This window comes from Manacus candei, unplaced genomic scaffold, assembly GCF_025592945.1.
Source record: "Manacus candei isolate 608988 ecotype Guabito, Panama unplaced genomic scaffold, ASM2559294v1 h1tg000011l, whole genome shotgun sequence".
NCBI classification, from domain to species: domain Eukaryota; kingdom Metazoa; phylum Chordata; class Aves; order Passeriformes; family Pipridae; genus Manacus; species Manacus candei.
In genome coordinates, this window is record NW_026138059.1 from 8,604,212 (window position 1) to 8,622,492 (window position 18,281).

The window sequence follows — 18,281 nt, forward strand, 5'->3', positions numbered from 1 at the left end:
ATTTTGCACTCACTTATATATCTAGCAAAAAGATTGGCATTAGGGGAACTGAATGAATTGTGAAGCAGCACAAGATTTGGCCTATATGGTGTTGTCATTTAGTCATCTTCAGGAGCCATTTCATTGGCAACATTTGGAAATACATGAAGGTCACAAGTCTGCTAGCAGAGCTGCACAGTAGATTCCATTTTATATCCTCTTCTCCTACTGGTACGTTCACTGGCTGACATGGATGAATAATCTACCTGTGTACAGTCAGAGCAGAAGAGCAGATGTAAGATCTACCATGCAAATTTGAAAGCAGAAGAAAGGAAGTCTATTCTAGAGAAAATACACATGATCAAAATGCTTTTGGAAACCCTTTTCCTTCAGATTCTTCCTGATGCTGGCTAAGGAGGAGAAGGAGTAATTGGATCAGTGCTATGATGTGAAACTATGCAGGACAAGACAATTAAATTTCCTTTCTGTAATTGCAGCCTCTCTGGATGTCCTATTGCTGCAGCAGAGAAACTGGCTAAAGCTCAAGAGAAGCATCAGAACTGTGATGTGTCAAAATCAAACCAGGCATCAGATCGGGTTTTAAGGTATTAGAAATCACTATAATACTTATTATTATGCAGAATTCATCACACATTCACCTAATCTGAGAATTTATATTTATATACGTTGTATATACATATATATCTCCTTTAAAGAAGAGTTAGAATTAGGGCTTCTGGATCCAATTCTCACAGTGTATTTTTCCCACTCAATTTTCATGGGGGAGGGTTGGTAATTATTTTGGCAAATACATGTAAAGCTGAAAAGCTCATTTTTGTCTTAGGCATTGTTTGGTGTAAAGATGACTGCTGGAGTGCAAAGTCTAAGAACAATGTGAAAAAAGTTGGTATCTTTTGGGAATAAACTAATATTTACCGGTAAGTCTTGGTTTTTTCAGCAGGCTTTTACTAGTAAATATCAGTTTAAATTAAACCAGAAGCCCTATGTGCATTACCAAACTGGGAGTACACCTTTTGGCAGGACACTTGGAAAAATGCCAGGTATAGCTTAGATTCCAACATAATGTCAGGCTTAGCTCTTTGTCTCTGTTCCCCGCTCTCTGCCAGGAAGGACAGAAAGAGAGAAAAATTGTCCTAAATTTTCATATGGGAAGGACCTTGAACCATTTTGATATGATTACACTCCTTTTCTTCATCCATATGTGATTCTGCATTTACACAAAGCTGTACCCAGCTTTGTGTTATTGTCTCCTCTTTTGAGATATGTGGGTAGAAAAAAATGTTATTTCTAAGGAGCTGAAGTGTGAAGGATACATGTAAAGGAACTAAACTTCCGCGTGATTCTACCAGCCTTATGCTGATGATGCCCCAAGAGCTGCAGAATTTCTTCATGGATACTGCAATAACTGTGGGCTAGGATAGGTACATCCCTCCCAGCTGCCTCAAAGAGCGTGGAGGAAGTGCTGCAGCTTTAGTTCCCAAAATTTCCCATTTAGCCCATAGATTTCATAGTATTTAGCTGTCTTCTAGATTTCAAAACTGATAGGGCTGTTTAAAAAGAAATTTTTCTACTGTATTATCAACATCATTCTTTGAATATTATCTTAAAAGTTCATCTGATCTTGATGATCTTTTCAAAAAACAGTGGTTCCATAGAATTACAGTTCTACAGAAGACTTTCGTCATTCCTGTTGACTTTGCTTTCCTTCCTCAGATTGTTTTTGGTGGCTTTATCTTAACTGCCCCTAATTCAGTTTTGTACAACTCAGCATTCAACATCCCAGACAGGTTTCTTAGAGAAAGATTCTTCAAATCCCATTAATTAAAAAAAAAACCACTCTTTGAGGGAATAAAACGGTTTCTCACTTGATGGAAAAAGACAGATCAAAAATGCAGTGGCTTTTAGCACGGCTCATTACAGGGAAGCCACTGAAGTTAGTTGCCATAGAAAGAAGACAACTGCTCAAAAGCAGCATCCTGTTTGCTGGTAAGCTCCCTAGGAAGTTATTCTGCAATCTTAACTTTGCTTGTGAGCTGCCTTGTGTTTTAGGTTTTATAGGCAACTCAAATAATGCATATCATCTTGTCTCCTGCTTCCCTTTTACCTTGAATTCATTGAAGTATTTAAGATGAAGAACTTGGCAGCTATTTATAATATTTGCATGCAGGCAATTGATGGGCAGACAGAGATGTTTTAAGATTTACTCTTGAATATTTGTCTTCATCCCAGTTTCCATCCCACGTGCATTTGAAAGTTCTTACTTAAAAAGAAATCAGTCATAGGACTTCTGTTCCACTGAAATTTTGGATTTTCATTGACTGTACAGGATCTGAATTGCACATCTTTTAGCTAAATGGAGATTATCTTGAGACAGGATCAAACTATTATTCATATCAGCTCATTGTATAAATAAACCCACTGTATTTTATTTGGAAGAAGGGTCTAAAGGAATGAGCATACATAAATCAAAGGGAGTAGTATGACTAATATGATTTCTTGGGTGATCTTTACATAAATATCATGGCTAAATTCTATGAAAATGAATTCATTCACAAAAAACATGATATAATATTCAAAACCTATTTCTTACTATTTATCACATTTCATTTTGTCAGTCAGGATGATGATACTTCTGGTCTCATCTGAATTTATGATCCTGTGACTGTTATAAATGCAGTAAAGAAGAAAAAAAAATAAAAAAGACTTGATTATATGAAGCTTGATTCCAGCAGAAGCACCTCAGGTGTGCTGCTTATCATCCTCACCTCCTGCTAAATGCAGTAGGTAGACACGCAGCACTGTGTAGCAGTTACTTCCTATGACCCAGTCATATAACATTTTCTTATATAGATAGGGTTTGCAAGATCTGACCTTCATTTGACTGCTTTGAGAGCTGATGACTTCTGTGTCCACATGCAGAAGAAGCGTGTCAGTTGAGTTCACTACAGCATTCTTTCACTGAGATTTCATGAGTTTCTCCAACTGTTGAATGACATTAGTCAGGGCTTTTCCTGACTGTCCTCCCTCATCCTAAATGAAAGAGATATTAAACTGAAGCAGTTTTATTCTGTATTCATTCTCAGGACCTTCCTTGAGGTGTGCATCTGTGTATCAGGAATCGCAGCTCCTACCAGAACCTTGCATTTAAGGGTGAGCAGGACCTGCAAGGCAGCAGCTCAGAGTCAACAGAGCTTGTGAGACTCTCCTGTGTATTTCTCAAGATGAACATGGATTTTTATATTGAGGGATGAAACAGGACTAGTTCCTTTTGAAAGCACACAGGAAAACATCATACAACTCTGTTGAAAGTTGAAAGAAATTCAGAGGAAACCCCATTAATTAAGTGGAGCTTCCAGTTCTATTTTTTCTTGTTGACATTTAAAGGAATTTGTCCAAACTTCTTCTGTCAGTCTGCTTGCCCCTCTTTCATTTACTTCCCAAAAGAAAAAATGTTTTTTGTGTGATGCAATTACACGGGGAAAGGGAAACCCTGAAGTATTTTAAAACAGAATTTTAAAATACATTTAGCTGCAGGATACATTTAGTGATATTGGAATTAATTTTGTTTAGGCTTTGTTCAAGAAAATATATATTGTTTGTCTGCTGAAAATAACCAAACTAAGGAAATGCAATAATATATTGCTGTCTCTTGAGTACAAGAAATAACTAAGATTTTCTAATCTGAACTATAAATTATGCACAGACATAGTAAACTGAACTGCATCTAACAAACTGTACATATCTTTAATTTCTAGGCCCATGTGCTTTGTTAAGCAGTTGGAGATCCCTCAGTATGGCTACAGAAACAATGTCCCCACCACCACACCCCGCTCCAACTTGGCCAAGGAACTAGAGAAATACTCTAAGACTTCGTTTGAATATAACAGTTATGACAACCATGCCTATGGCAAGAGAGCCATAGCTCCCAAGGTGCAATCCAGGGATATATCCCCCAAAGGATATGATGGTAGGAGGTGCACACTCTTATACATGAGAGACAAGTTTGCAGTTGATCATGTTGTTGTATATGTAAACATCATACAAATAAGACATGTTTTCATGTTCATACAGTATTATGAGGAATGCTGTCATGTGTAGGTTATTTTAAAGGCCTTTTTCAAAAAGTGTTGTTTTATACGGTGCTTACTTCAGGATTGTTGCACTGGCAAAAGAACATCTCCAACTATTAAGCTCCTGGGATGTATTGAGATGGCAATAAAAGCTAAGTAATAGAGATAGTCCTTATGTTGCTGTCTGGGAGTCCTGGCCTCAAGGGTCACATAAGGATTTTCACCTCTGTGCAGTAGTTCAGGTAACCCATAAAGATAACATACTTGCTCTGTGGGGATATGGAAGTAGAAAACCTGGGTCTCATTGCACTTCAGAAATCACTGCTACTTACTTAATGAGGCATTTCTGCTTATTTTGTCCTCATAAATACACCAGTTGGATTCACTGAAAACCTAACATAAGTAACATGTTTAGGAGTAGGCTGAAATTTGCTTCAGTTCAGGAGATGGATGGGGTCGGTCAGGCAAGAGGATTTTTATTAGGGGAGAAAAATGAACAGCAGGATAAAGAAGGGGAATTTGGATTGTAGTTTTTGAGGACATCAGGAATTTTTCAAGCAGTACATTTATATATGCATATATATTGTATATGTGTGTATATATATATGTAAACTGTGCCTTTATCTCTTTTTTTTTTTGAATGCTAGCAATTTATTTTTTGGTTAAAATATTTGATACTATTCACTGACTGCCATAAGAAATTTCAGGCAGGTGTCAAATTTTTGTTTAGGAACACAGAAAGAAATATACTATACACAACAATTTATGTTGTTGCCTGAACACAGACTCTGACATTAGTTAGGTGGAGAAGGGGAAAATTGCTACACCTATTGCCTTCATATGTCTGATATTTTGGATATTTTGCTTTCTCGTATAATCAACAGGCATGTTCTTGCACTATAGCAGAAAGGAGAAGGCTCATGAAAGGCAATGTACTTTTTAGTAAAAGTGCCTTTCTTTTCCTTCTCTCATACTTTCATCTTATATGTCTGTATCATAAGGGCCTGAATGGGATTAAAGGTATAGCACTGACTCAGACTGTGGTTAGGAAAGTAACGAGTGTACATTAATATAAGGTAAATGAGATATTAAATGTTGTATATATATTCTATCTACTCTTGTAGAAAGGAAAGAATCAGAGTATTGTTGAGGATCCTGTGAAAAAGTTTATTTTTAGATCACATTACTGATGCTTAGGAAACTGATACATATTTTTGTCATTTAAGGCTTCTTTTTCAGCAAATAATAACAAACTCTACTTTCTTTTCAAAATCACCAGAATTTAAAAATACATGTAACATTAAGCGAAAGTTTAGCAGTGGCCTTAAATAATAAAAGCCTATGGGGATAGGGCTCACTGACTTCATTTATACACTTATCTTCCTTTGATATAAATAGAAATTTTACTTAGATATAAGACTGGGTTGCTTCATTGCTCAGTAATGTGAGCCAGAGAGGACTGTGGGACACTGTATATATGTGATTCATATATACACTATACTTGCTGGTATAGCAAGTATAAGGGGCTCTTGTGTGCTCAAAACAACTGAAGCCCATTTAAGCTGGAGCAGGTTGTTTGCCAAAGAAAGGCTAATTCCATATGGATTTGTTCCATATTCCTGGCTCTGCAGGAGGCAGCACACACTGCATCTGGTTCCAAGTGATGTGTGTGCTGTTTGGCCAGACAGACCTGACAAAGTGGTCCCAGAGGTGGGGCCTAATTTTAGTTTTCTTTGCACGCTATAAGTGATTTCCATCAAATCTTTAGGATTCACATCTCTCCGAAATTTTGTAAGTACTCCATCATATTTGCCTTAAATTGACTCAGGAAAATCCGTTGAATTCTTAGAATGATGAAGTGAAATCCTGAGCACACTGAAATTAGTCAAAGTTTTGGCCCTGACTTTGAATGGATCAAGGATTTTGCTGACAGTTATTGTAAATAACTGAATATGAGGGAGATTTCAGGAAGAAACTCTTCACTTAAAAGAACCACTATTTCTCAAGAAACTTTAAAGTATTTAGAGGTGATTTTATATTTGTGTATAAAAAAATAATTTTGGCTCCTATAACCATTATGGAGGTACAGAGTGCATACCTATTACATATGTCAGCCAAACATGTTTATATTAGAGCAGATTTAGTTCTGAAAAACCTGAAAGTAAGCCTAAGGTTTTGCTGGAAATGTGCAGGTAAACAGTGCTTTAGTCCTGACTATGAGACAAAAAGTCCAAGAATATGAAAAATCAATAACTTCATATCCCAATGCTTTTTTAATTATCAGCTAGTACTGTATTTTCATCATCAGAGAAAGGGATTATATGTTCAGTAAGTGAACAGTGAGTGACATGAACATAAATAGCTTCTTTGGTTTGTTTCCTTGTTATTTTTTTTCTAGTAAGCTTTACTAAAAAACAAACAGAAAATGTATACCCAACCAACTGTCGGTTGGGTGGGATGATCTGATCATTCTTGAGAAATCTTGCATTTGTGGGCTTGTTTTTCCTTTGAAACCAGTTTCATAGTGTATTGGATGTTGGGCTTATGGTATATGGTAATAAAGGTAAGAACAGCTGGACACAGCAGGCAGAGGTGATGGCAACACCTTCAGTGTTGCTCAGTTAATGGCAGGAGTTCCTCTCATTCCACCAATAGACCTGGGTCCTTCTGTCTCCAATTTAATTAATCTCCTTCCGCAGTGCTCAGAAGGAGGTGAATCATTTTTTTTTCCTATTTTTTTCCTCTGCCTATAGAGGAAGCCTATAATGAATAGGTCAGGAAAAAGTGTTGAAACTGTAATTAATTTACATAATACATTCAGTATTTAGACAATATTGGGGATGGAGGTGCTTGGGCAGAATTGAATTCCACTCCAAATAGCTTCCTTTGGGCTTTTACGTGTTTGGGATCTCTCCCACTCCTCTGTTGTTAATTAGTAAAAGAAGCCTGTAGACTTTGAGAGGTTCTTTGTAATCAGCCCCCAGGGATGTCTGATGGAAGAGCAGTTTGGGTATGCAGCTGGTTAGACCTGTGTCTGATGGGAAAGGTGTTCTCCACATTTGGTTTCACTCCGAATCACAAATCATAGATGGACTGCAGAGCTTCCAAAACCTGGTGCCTCAGGGGTGGACGATGTATCAAGCAGAATTATCTGTTATTGAAACAATGCAGCTTTCCCTTTATTAGTGAACAGCATGATTTAGTTAATTAGAAATTGATGATCTTTGTTTCTCCTAAAAAACTAATGTGAAATGAACAGTCTGGGTTATGTGACTCATCTTCAAATGTACAACTACAGTAAAGTTAAAATAACCATGGCCTTTTCTCTCTAAGTTTTGCTTAAATTATTGGTCATCTGAAAGCTGATAATTGTGTAGCATGCTTATAGCACTTTACATCTTCAAAGTGTTTTGCAATTGAATCACAACACAACTAAATTTTAGGGGAAAATGAATTTGAGGGATATTATAGTTTGACCAAGGCCACAGAGGAGTCCATATCAGAGCCTGCATGAGGTTTTGATGGTTAGTTCTACGTATAAAGCTGCCTCCTTCCCTCCCTTTCTTTAGCACACATTCTCATATAGATATATATAATTTCCCATTTAGTATGTCTCTTATGTCTGTCTACATGTGACCTACTATAACAAGACTAACATTTTTTGCAAATGACAAAAGTCTTATTTGTTCATATGTATTTTGAAAAATATTTCTAATTTGACAAGTTCTAATTTGACAAGTGGTACAGGGTGCTTGCTGTGTTAACACAGTAGAAACTGAATTACTCAGTTATTTCCTTCCTTAAGTACAGGAAAATTCTTGTGTGTCTTGGATACTATAACAAAGTAAGAATGGATAAATGCTGATTTTTTACTCAAACCACCACCGACTACTATATTAATAATGAAATTCTTGAGAAACAGTTCACAAATTTATTATTAGTGGATACCCTGCTACAGTAGTGCTACTATGTGTTCAAAACAAAGAAATGTGATGAATGTTTAGCATTCACTTCATTTAAAAAAAAAATCACACCCTGTGCATTATGTGGCTTTCCTGAGAAAACTCCATCTGTTATGATTTAAGTGAAATACTATTTCCTTTGCAGTAAAAATAACGCCATGATTTTTTTTTTCAGAGAAAGGAGAATGACATAAACTCTAGCAGAGATATTTTGCTTTCAGATTCTTCTTTTGAACCCTACCTGCCTACCAAAGCAGCCTGTGGTTCACAAATGGGCTGTGCTCATGGGAGCAGATTATTATATGTATGTCTGCTCCAACAAATACAACTGAAGAGTCTGGCATTTAAATGGAGCCCATCACGGAAGAGCTCTAGCTAAGGCCTGACCTTTTTTGTAAAGTTCTCTAATCAGCATGCTAGTTGGTTATTGTTACACTGTGCTATAAGATATGATCTCTGCAGTATACATTTACATCTTAAGGGAAAATAGTTGCTGTAACATGCATGTATGTATCCTCTGACCTTGACTTTTATTTTTTTAATGAAAATACATAAACTTTTAGATTTTGGAGGTGAGCTCATACTGTCTTGCGTTTTTTATGAACACTTTTAAAACAGTTCATTTGGGAAGAGGGTTGGAGAAATAAGTGGGCTAATAGGGCTGTTTTCTGTTATTGCTATGATACCTTTGGCTGCAAAGAGCATTACTTAAAAGCAGCAACAGTGCTGCCTTGTATTTAGATAGGCTGGACATGAGCATTGTCAGTGCCTTGACTCTCCTGTGACCTCCTGCGGCTTCTGTCGGTCAGAGTACAGCCGGGCATTGCTGCCCTCGGTGTGAGCAGGAAGGGGTGTCTTGATCCTGACTGTTTCTATGAAGAGTTGTAGGTGCTTGGGTTGTTTGAAGGGGGGGACATTTCACTTGTACCTGTTATCATTTAAACAGCCACTGCTTCTGCCTTTGTGCAAGTCATGGTAAAACTCACACGTGACAATGACCTTTTCTTTTCTGTAGTGCTTCTTTCCTTTGTGATGACCATTGCCATAAGACTTGCCTGTGACACAGGAAGAAAAAAAAGCTTTTAGGAAGAATGGGCTGTTTGAGGACATATGGGTGGCACTGTGGCCCAGAGGCCAAGCCCATCAGCCTTATGGTGGGCTTGATCTCCAATAGCTCTGGGGAGTCTAGGCCTTAAATTAATGGTTTGCTTATGTAAATAGGAAAAGGTCCTGTAGTGTTACGTTGCCTGTCATTAATAAAAATGAACGAGCTGAGCAAATTGTACCTTATGTCTGACTATATATGTGGGGTAAAAGCAGTGTTTCTGTGTCTTTATTTTTTTTCTAAATCCAGCCTGTTTGTCAGAACGATTCATGATCACATCATGCAGATTTTTACAGAAGATTATTTCATACAAGTTCACACATGTAGCATAAAAAACTCACAGACAGAAATCAAGAAATACAGCCATCAGTCTTATTGCGGGCTTTTTTTTTTTTGGCATTGGTTACTGTTCCTCATTATAAATTTCACCTCCAGCAGTTTGTTTTTCTCTTCACTTATGCAGAATGCTCCTTCTTTTGAGTCATCCTTGTCATATTTCTTCCCACAGCTAAACGCTACTGTAAGAATTCAAGTCCAACCAGCAGCACAACAAGCAGTTATGCCCCTAGCAGCAGCAGCAATATGAGTTGTGGTGGAGGCAGCAGTGCCAGCAGTACCTGCAGCAAGAGCAGCTTTGACTATACTCATGACATGGAGGCAGCGCACATGGCTGCTACTGCTATTCTGAATCTCTCCACTCGCTGCAGGGAGATGCCTCAGAACCTCTCCACTAAGCCTCAGGATCTCTGTGCGAGGGTAAAAATTAGTAATTCTGTTTGTTGATGAAGATTTGTCTTAACTGTACTTGCTCGGTGGCCCTGATAGAGAGAATAGCTTTAGTACATCTTACCTTTTTTCCATCCTCGAAATTAACATAATCTGGTGGCTCTGCTAAAGCAAGGAAAAAAAAAAAAAGAAATATATAAACTGCTCACAAGTATCCCAGGAAATCCCAATGGTTTTATGAAAGGATGATACTAATAGCATGTACTCCTTTTTTTGATTTCTCTCTTACCATAATTATAAAAGATGTTTGGATTGCTCAAATGGTATTGTTTTCACTACTGATTATTTTTTTTGTTAGAATAGTTCAATTCATAGATTTTGTGAAAGGATTAAGATTTAACTCTGTATTTTCATTTAAAAGTCACAAATGGGACCTAAGATTGTAAGATTTAGTACAAATTTCAGACATACTACTGTGTACTACAATTTCTTGCCTGTCTGTGATATCACAGTTCTTAAGTCACTGCATTTGAAAGGAACAAATCTATACAGGTGACTTTAAATGTGCTTAACAGTATTGCAGGGTCACTAATGTTCTGTATGTTCATAGAGCCTCAGTATATTATAAAATGGCTGTACAGATACAAATAAAAGCTTTTGTCACTAAGATTTCTGCATTAAGAAAAAACAGTGCTCTATTAACATTCATTAAATATTTGGGAGAAGATTATTTTTTTCATTATAAACTTCTAAGTTCTGGCTCTGATAGCTGTTCAGAAATAAGTATTTAACATGCATAAGCAAACAGTACAGTGCTGCCTAGAGGAGACCACTAGATGGCTGAGCAGACAGATGCAGTGCAGAGGAAACATTTTTATTGTGCTTGTAGAGAGCTTTTGAGCTGGCAGACATGTTCTGTTCTTCTACATTTAGCTAAGGTTTGCTTCCCCTTATCGTGTAAAGCCCCTCCATCATTCATAACAAATTAAACCTGTAGCAGTAGGTATTAGTAATAATCATGATTTAAGCCAGAATGGCAAGCAACTTTGTTTTCAAATGCTGCTTTTTATATTAATTTATTTAATACTCTTCAAGAGGGAAATCTCTCATATGTAAATAAATGCAACTGTTCTCTATATCAACATGATGGGAGAAGCTGGAATAAAATGCTAAAAATCTTCTGTGTCTAAACCTGAAAGGGCCTCTTTCCTAATGTGTCACTTTATATTGAGACTGAAGGAATGAATCTGAAAAGAAAAACAAGTATTTTCTAAATTAAATTGGCAGCAGCAATTAGATATAAGCTCTGACAAAAGGCAGTAATTCAGAAAGAGAGATTTGCATTCACAGTGCTTTCTTGCAGTTCTGTTATTACTAAAGAGGAGGGAAAGTCACCAGACATACAAGGAGTTGATCACATTCACGTTAGTTTTGAAACCAAATATCTCATGGAACATTTCATTTTCGGAAGGATGAGGGATTCTTTGTTGGCATTTTTGTTTTATCTGCCTTTAGTTTTTTTCATTTTGTGTTCATTTTAAGATTCTTATTTCTCTTCAACTAGTATAATAGACAACCCTTGTTCATTTCTGCAAAAGAAAAAGTCAGAGCCTGTACTTGCCCCATTTTTCACAGTACCTCAGTTGTCACAGAAATTGGTACAAATTATTATCAAGATAGATATATGAAATGTTAGTACGTGTTCATCTGCAGGGAAAGAGCTGTGAAATTTGAATGCATTTCCTCATTGGCAAATGGTGTCTAAAAGGACTTATATATACCCTACCTCCCTGTTTAATTTTCTGGTGTTATCTATTCAAGCATTGACTGGTAATGTTAAATAAAGAAAGAAACAAGGATTATTTGATGCTAGCTGGTTTTTGTTACTCCAATCACCCAGACAGATGTCAGGACTTAGAACAAGAATTATGCAGATGTTACCTCATATTCACCTGTGACAGAATAAATCAAGAATATAAAGACAATGGCAAGAAAGTACCTTTACAGATTTCTCCTTTATGTAAGAGATTTTGCACCTATGTGCTGTTTGGCAGAAGGGGGACTGAAGACTCTCTCCTTTTCCCCCAAAACATCAGATTAACCATTCAGGAAGAAATCTACTTTAACAGCATTAATGTTGTGTAACAGCATCATGCTATGTGTAGGAGGGGGCTCAATGCTTACAATCTATACAGGAATGGAAAAGCATTTTATCACTCTGCTAGGCAGTCAGATTGAAGAAGAGGTAGTGGTTTACTGAAGCCAAATTAACAATATTTTTCTTATTTTGACAGAATCCTGATATGGAAGTCGATGAAAATGGGACGTTGGATCTGAGCATGAACAAGCAGAGGCAGCGAGATGGTTGCTGTACCATTTTGACACCACTGGAGCCAATGTCCCCACAACGGCAAGCCGTGATGAATAACCGGTGTTACCAACTGAACGAGGGTGACTGCTGGGACTTGCCAGTGGACTACACTAAAATGAAGCCAAGTAGGATAGATGAAGATGATTCCAAAGAGATTAATGTATGTCTTTTTCATCTATTAGTTCTTGTTGCAGTCTAATTTTGGCAATTCATTAATTTTCTAAAATTTGGAGAGAAACAGGAAACAAAATTAATATGTGATAAAACTGGTGGTTTTCTACAAAAAGTACTTTCTACTGGTTAATCTTTAGGACTGTATCATTCTGGCACACATCTGATCTGTGACTAAGTTCCATGAGACAACATTTGAACCATGAATGTGAATCATGTTTTCTAACAGCATCATCTTGTTAACAAATATTTTCTGCAGTAAAGACGTTTTGCTATATCCAGATTACGTTACTCTGTATACTGGGATAATCGTCTCTGAAGACAAGATATTCTCCTGAATTTGAAAACCATAAATGATGTGCTGAGTATTTGAAGGCATATGTTACTTAGAAATCAATTTAAAAAAAAGCAGTAGAGTGTAATGTAAACTTTCAACTGTTTAAGTTATCTTCTAAGTTTCTTACATGCTCTTCATAGCTCTAAGCGTAAGGGCCTGTAGTAATGAAATACATTCTTTCAAGAATACAGTGAAGGGATATTAGAAATCAGTGTTACTTTTCGATTCATAATACCAAGACAACAGCAAAACCCTTTAAACAGAAGAGGCAAATAGAGAAAATATGTTAGTGAATTTGTATTACTTTTTTGTATTACTTTTCGAAACGCAGTATAGGTAGGACACTGAAGACATCTGCTGACAAGGTTCAATGTCACTGCTTTTCTCCATCAGGTTTTAACCCTTAACCATTATGCATCTTAAAATCCTGCACTCAATTCAATTTAGCTGTTTGAAGACTTCTATAGATTGATTTTTCTTGGCTTATAACAGAAAATTAGGCTAATCATTTGCGTGTAGCACATCTCTTACCAATTTTAATTAAAATGTAAAACTGTTTTCAGTATCTTTGAAATATGGCATTTTCACTAGATACCCCAAATACATTCCAGCTTTGGTGATACTTACGGTTTTGCTACTCATTTCATTGGACTGGGCAGGAAATCTGTCACTGTCAAGGAAATGTGAGGTAAAGCAGCAGATTCTTTCAGAGCAGGCAGAACTGCCTGATTCTACAGTGGTGTTTATAGCACCATCTGCAGGAATCACTGAATCCCTGCATTCAGTCACTACATTCCTGAAATAGATGGGTTTGAATTTCTGAATACATCAGTAAAGTAAATTACAAACTATATAATTCTGTTTTGCCAGACAGATCCATTGAGATTTGTCCCAGATTAAGATTCTGTGTGTAAATGTTAAGATTGTTCCTCTTTCATTTTTGAGATTATCTAAATCCTTCAAAATGTTATTTAAGGTGGCTTTTTGATGCATAAGATACTGTATTTAGTCATCTTTTTTGCCTTTCCACTCCTTTGTGGTGACTTTAGGGAAAAAAGCAGTCTTTTAGAGCAAAATAATATGACAACTATAAAAAAAAGCTGGGGTTTGTCCTTATTTTTTCTTTTCTAGTTAAATGAAATATATAGTTCACATATTGTGAAGTCTTCATCAAAATATTCAAATATAATTCAAAAGTTTAATAGGCGAAAGAATATAAAATAATTTCATTATTTTTCTCTATCAGAATGGGATAAGAAGGAGATGACTATTATTTTATCTAAGTTGTAACCTCATCTAGTTGAAATTAATGTGTATATATTTGCCTGTAGCCGGAAGATTTGGATCCTTTCCAAGAGGCACTTGAAGAAAGAAGGTATCCTGGTGAAGTTACAATCCCAAGTCCTAAACCCAAATATCCTCAATGCAAAGAGAGCAAAAAGGATTTAATAACGTAAGCATAATGTGAGGTGAAATTATTTTTCTCCTTTTAACCTTTTCTCTCTTTGTCTTTTTTTAAACCAACGAATACATATACGCCTTGCAGTATGAGCATGCAACATTTGCAGCATATAAATGTTTCAAACTGCCAGTTAAGTAAAGTGATAAGCTAATGTGTATTTGCTTGTTCTTAATGATGCTATATTGTATTGAGACGCCATTTTCATTTAAACCGGTTCATTTTGCAGCTTTTCGATTAGGATGCTTAAAACCCCTTGCAGTCATTGCAGCTAAACTGGAAACAATGAAACTTTTAAAAGTTTTTTTTTTAAACATACTTACTATTTTGGCTGTTTTTGTTTTTGTTTGGTGGCAGATGTCCAACACCAGGGTGTGATGGGAGTGGTCATGTGACTGGTAATTACGCCTCACATAGAAGGTGTGACTTCATTTTTTTCATGGTGGATTCTGTCTTTTCAATTTATTGTTTTCAGCTTACCTCAACAATGCTGTCAAAGTAAAACGTTGAACTATGTGTTAACCCTTTGAGTAATATATGTTGATCTTAAAAGCATGCTAATTTGTGTGTTGTATAAACGTCTTTTATTTTTAAATAGATTACTAAAATTTCCAAAGTATTCTTAAGCATTTAAGTAGTTAACCCAGGAATCTCAAATATTTTTGTTATATTTTACTAGTTCATAGAGAAACAAACAAACAAACAAGACCATTTACAGTATGTAATTTTGGAAGTAATGTTGATAACTAAATATATTCAGAGGGTTAACTATATTACAGAATTCAATATTACAGCACTTGCCCCATCGCTTTTCTGCATTACAAACTTTTACTTTTTAATTTTTATGTTGTGTTTGTTTGGGAGTGTTCAGCTAATGAGAAGGTTAACATACTTGTATGTCCTGCCATGTCTTACAGTTTATCTGGCTGTCCCTTGGCTGACAAAAGCATTCGAAGTATGCTGGCCACAAGCTCACAAGAACTCAAGTAAGATATAAAGAACAAATATTTTCTTTATAAATATTTATTTTACTGAAAATTGTGTATAATTGTATCAGAAATTAGAAACACTGTCTGGAGAGCTGCTGCAGAAGAGGCTGATCCTGCTTGGAACATGCATTGAAATCTCTTAAAGAAATTCCATACAGGGGGGATCTATACATAAATCTGTTGACGTAGCATTTCCTTTTGTGTATTCACTAGATATAGGGATAGAGAAAAGTCAGAACTTCTGGAATCCAGTTTTTTTCTGAACTTTGGTTTGCTAGTTAGAACAGAAAATTCTCATACAATTAGACTGATGAAACACTTCTGATTACACAAGCAGTAAAGTGCTGTAGTTTCTCAGACACAGATTGGAGGGAAGAGAAAACAATTTGTTTTTCCCAAACGCATAATTTTCCCCAGGTTCGTATAATTGCTATCAGTCTAATGCATTTTCTCATTTAACTATGTTTTTCAGTGTTTACTTAGTTATTCCCCAACTTAAAATTAATTCTTTACAATTCCTTTCATTTCTTTGGACTAAAAATTGTGAACAATGGACGTTAGAGAATCGTGAGATTTAGCTTTGCTCTGTCTTCCTGCACCATATACTCTACTGCAACTCTCTGTGTGGAAGAGCTATAGCATTTCTTAGTGCTGTGAGATAGTGGTACTCCTGAGTTAGTACTTTGGTTAACATGGAAAGATGTTCACAAGAAATTAAGAAAATTGGTTAGAAAAAGTATGAATAGATAGCTTATGCTGCCATGCTAAGAAATATTCTGTCTTTACAATACATGAGTACCTTAAATAGCATTTCGTGAGTTCAGTACATACCCTCATTAAAAAAAAAAACAATCTTGATGTAAACCATGGAAAAAATAAGAAAGCAAGCATAAGAAAACTACTGGAATAAGATTGCTCTCTAGTCTTAGCTACTCTAGTTGCTAGGTGTAAACAATAGGTGCAAAATTTAGATTCTTTTCCACACAGTCAAAAATAATGTTTTGAAATTATTAGCTTAGGTCATGCTGGTATATGCTGCCGGAAGGCTATGGGATATGCAAAAGGGGATGTAAATGAGATCAGGGAAAACATTTATGTATAAACAGAGAAAGATATGCACACCCCAGAGAAACTCGGATTCAGACCTGGATTTTGGGTTGTGATGGGTCAAGTGGTAGAAATTGGAGGAAATGTAAATGCATAAGCAAAACACAGATAAGACTCTTGAGGCAGCGTGAAGGTTTTAAGCACATACTTTGCTGCTTTAACCCTTTATAAAGTTTCTACTTGTCTTTTAAAATTACCACATCTCCTCTGCCTTTCTCAAACATCAAACCTATCTACTAGAGACCAGGAAGAAAAAAAACCAAACACATTTGAGACCTCACTTTTGTCTCATGCCATTCTCTCTACCTATTTCAAGCTATGCCTAAGCAAAGAGAACAAAATAATTTGAAGTTATATTTCTAGGTTTAGCATCTATTCTTTATTAGCATTTAGCATAAATTATTAATTTAGCAGGTATCATTATACCTATTGAACACATAAAACTTTGTTAAATTTGAAAATGCCAGAATTTTAAGCAGGCTCACTTAACTCAGTCCACTTTTGCATTTGCATTATGTGGCAAGCCTTCATTTTCTGATCATGTATTTTTCCACAGGATAACAGTAAATCATTGCACAGGGCAGACAGTAATCACTGCCTAAGCAACTAATGAATTTCTTCTCTTTTCCTCATTATCCCATGTGAGGCCCTGTCTGTTATTCACTGCAGTTTTCTCAAACTGCACTCTGAAGATGTAGCTACTAATTCACTCACACATTTGTCACTACCATTGCATCTGAGTGTTTCCTAATTAATTTATCTCAGTTCTAAAAGAATTAATTTATTTTCATCTTCAGTTATACTCTGACATAAGTCAGTGTTGATATTATCCCCATTTTAAAGCCAGAAAAATTAGACATATAATTTCAGTTGCTCAGTTGGATACTTTCAGGGCTCAATTTGTCAGAGTTCTTCACATTGTATAGAACTGTATAGTCTCAAAGCCAAGTACCCTTGAATTTGCTTGGAGCTGTGGGAATTTAGCAGATCTACATGATGAGTGATTGACCCTTTGTGAAAAGGGATGAACTCTGAAAAGTGGGACAGAGTCCAGTGTTTCAGAACAGCCAGACATCTGTTCTCCTACCCCGAAAGTCCCAGCTTCCACTTGGCCCATTTGCTCTGTCCTGTTTTTCATCATTTTTTCTACATTATTCCCTGTCTCAAGCTCCTTGTCTGATCAGCCCATCTCCAGCCTCCATCACATTTATATTTTCATTGTCCTCTGTCTCTACATCCAGTGAAGTTGGTACAGAGACAGAAATAAAGTATTTTAGCATTTCTCACACATATTTCAAAGCAGGGAAGTAGGAGTCCTATGGAAGGCAGCATCCTTTATACAGCTCTCATTTATACTCTTGTTCTCTGCTTAAGAGGGAAGAAGATGTGATCATGTAAATGTGACGAGTATGCACAAAGCAGCTAAACCAAAGCTATATAAGCGAATTTGATTTTGAAATTTTTGAACTGTGAAGTACTTCATTTACATCTGTTATATTTCTATGTGTGAGGTCTGGGAGTATAATTTCCTTGTTTCTAAAATGAGCAAGCTGATAAGAAGCCATTCCATAATATGGGATACTACTGACTCTCTGTCAGGCCACCTGCCACCATGGGAACTTTTGATATCTGCTATACAGGTGACCTGGACTGCTGTCATAACAGATAGCAGTAGAAGGTTTAGTGGTCTGCATGGGCTGGCACCAGGAGGAGGTGGGGAACATTGCTGCTATATTTCATACATATTTTCTGACAGCAGAAGGGTAGTGAGGATCAGTAACCTTGGCTCCTGCCCCAGGCTGTAGAGGGAAATGTACACACATTTTTTGCCTATATCCCAAGCTGAGATCCCTTCTGTCCTGTCCCTACCAATCTGTACTGTTCTCATCTCTTCATCTTCTATTTCTTGTTCATGTTTTCAATGTAGTTGTTTCCAGTCCTCCATAAAGATTTCAACCTCTGTAAGATTTCTGGCAAATACTTG

At 36.4% G+C, this 18,281-nt stretch overlaps 1 protein-coding gene across 25 annotated transcripts in view; it reads left to right on the top strand.

The window, feature by feature from the left end:
• Nucleotides 1-18,281, top strand: part of MYT1L (myelin transcription factor 1 like) — a 321,644-nt gene that overhangs the window by 251,547 nt on the left and 51,816 nt on the right. For 13 of the 25 annotated variants that reach the window (XM_051778259.1, XM_051778260.1, XM_051778262.1 and 10 more), the window contains 7 exons: nt 477-584; nt 3,756-3,967; nt 9,646-9,893; nt 12,158-12,394; nt 14,074-14,195; nt 14,559-14,621; nt 15,119-15,187. In XM_051778259.1, coding sequence (XP_051634219.1) covers nt 477-584; nt 3,756-3,967; nt 9,646-9,893; nt 12,158-12,394; nt 14,074-14,195; nt 14,559-14,621; nt 15,119-15,187 — 1,059 coding nt within the window. The remainder of the gene's footprint in view (nt 1-476; nt 585-3,755; nt 3,968-9,645; nt 9,894-12,157; nt 12,395-14,073; nt 14,196-14,558; nt 14,622-15,118; nt 15,188-18,281) is intronic. The other 12 variants (XM_051778268.1, XM_051778270.1, XM_051778273.1 and 9 more) reach the window with 3 other exon arrangements.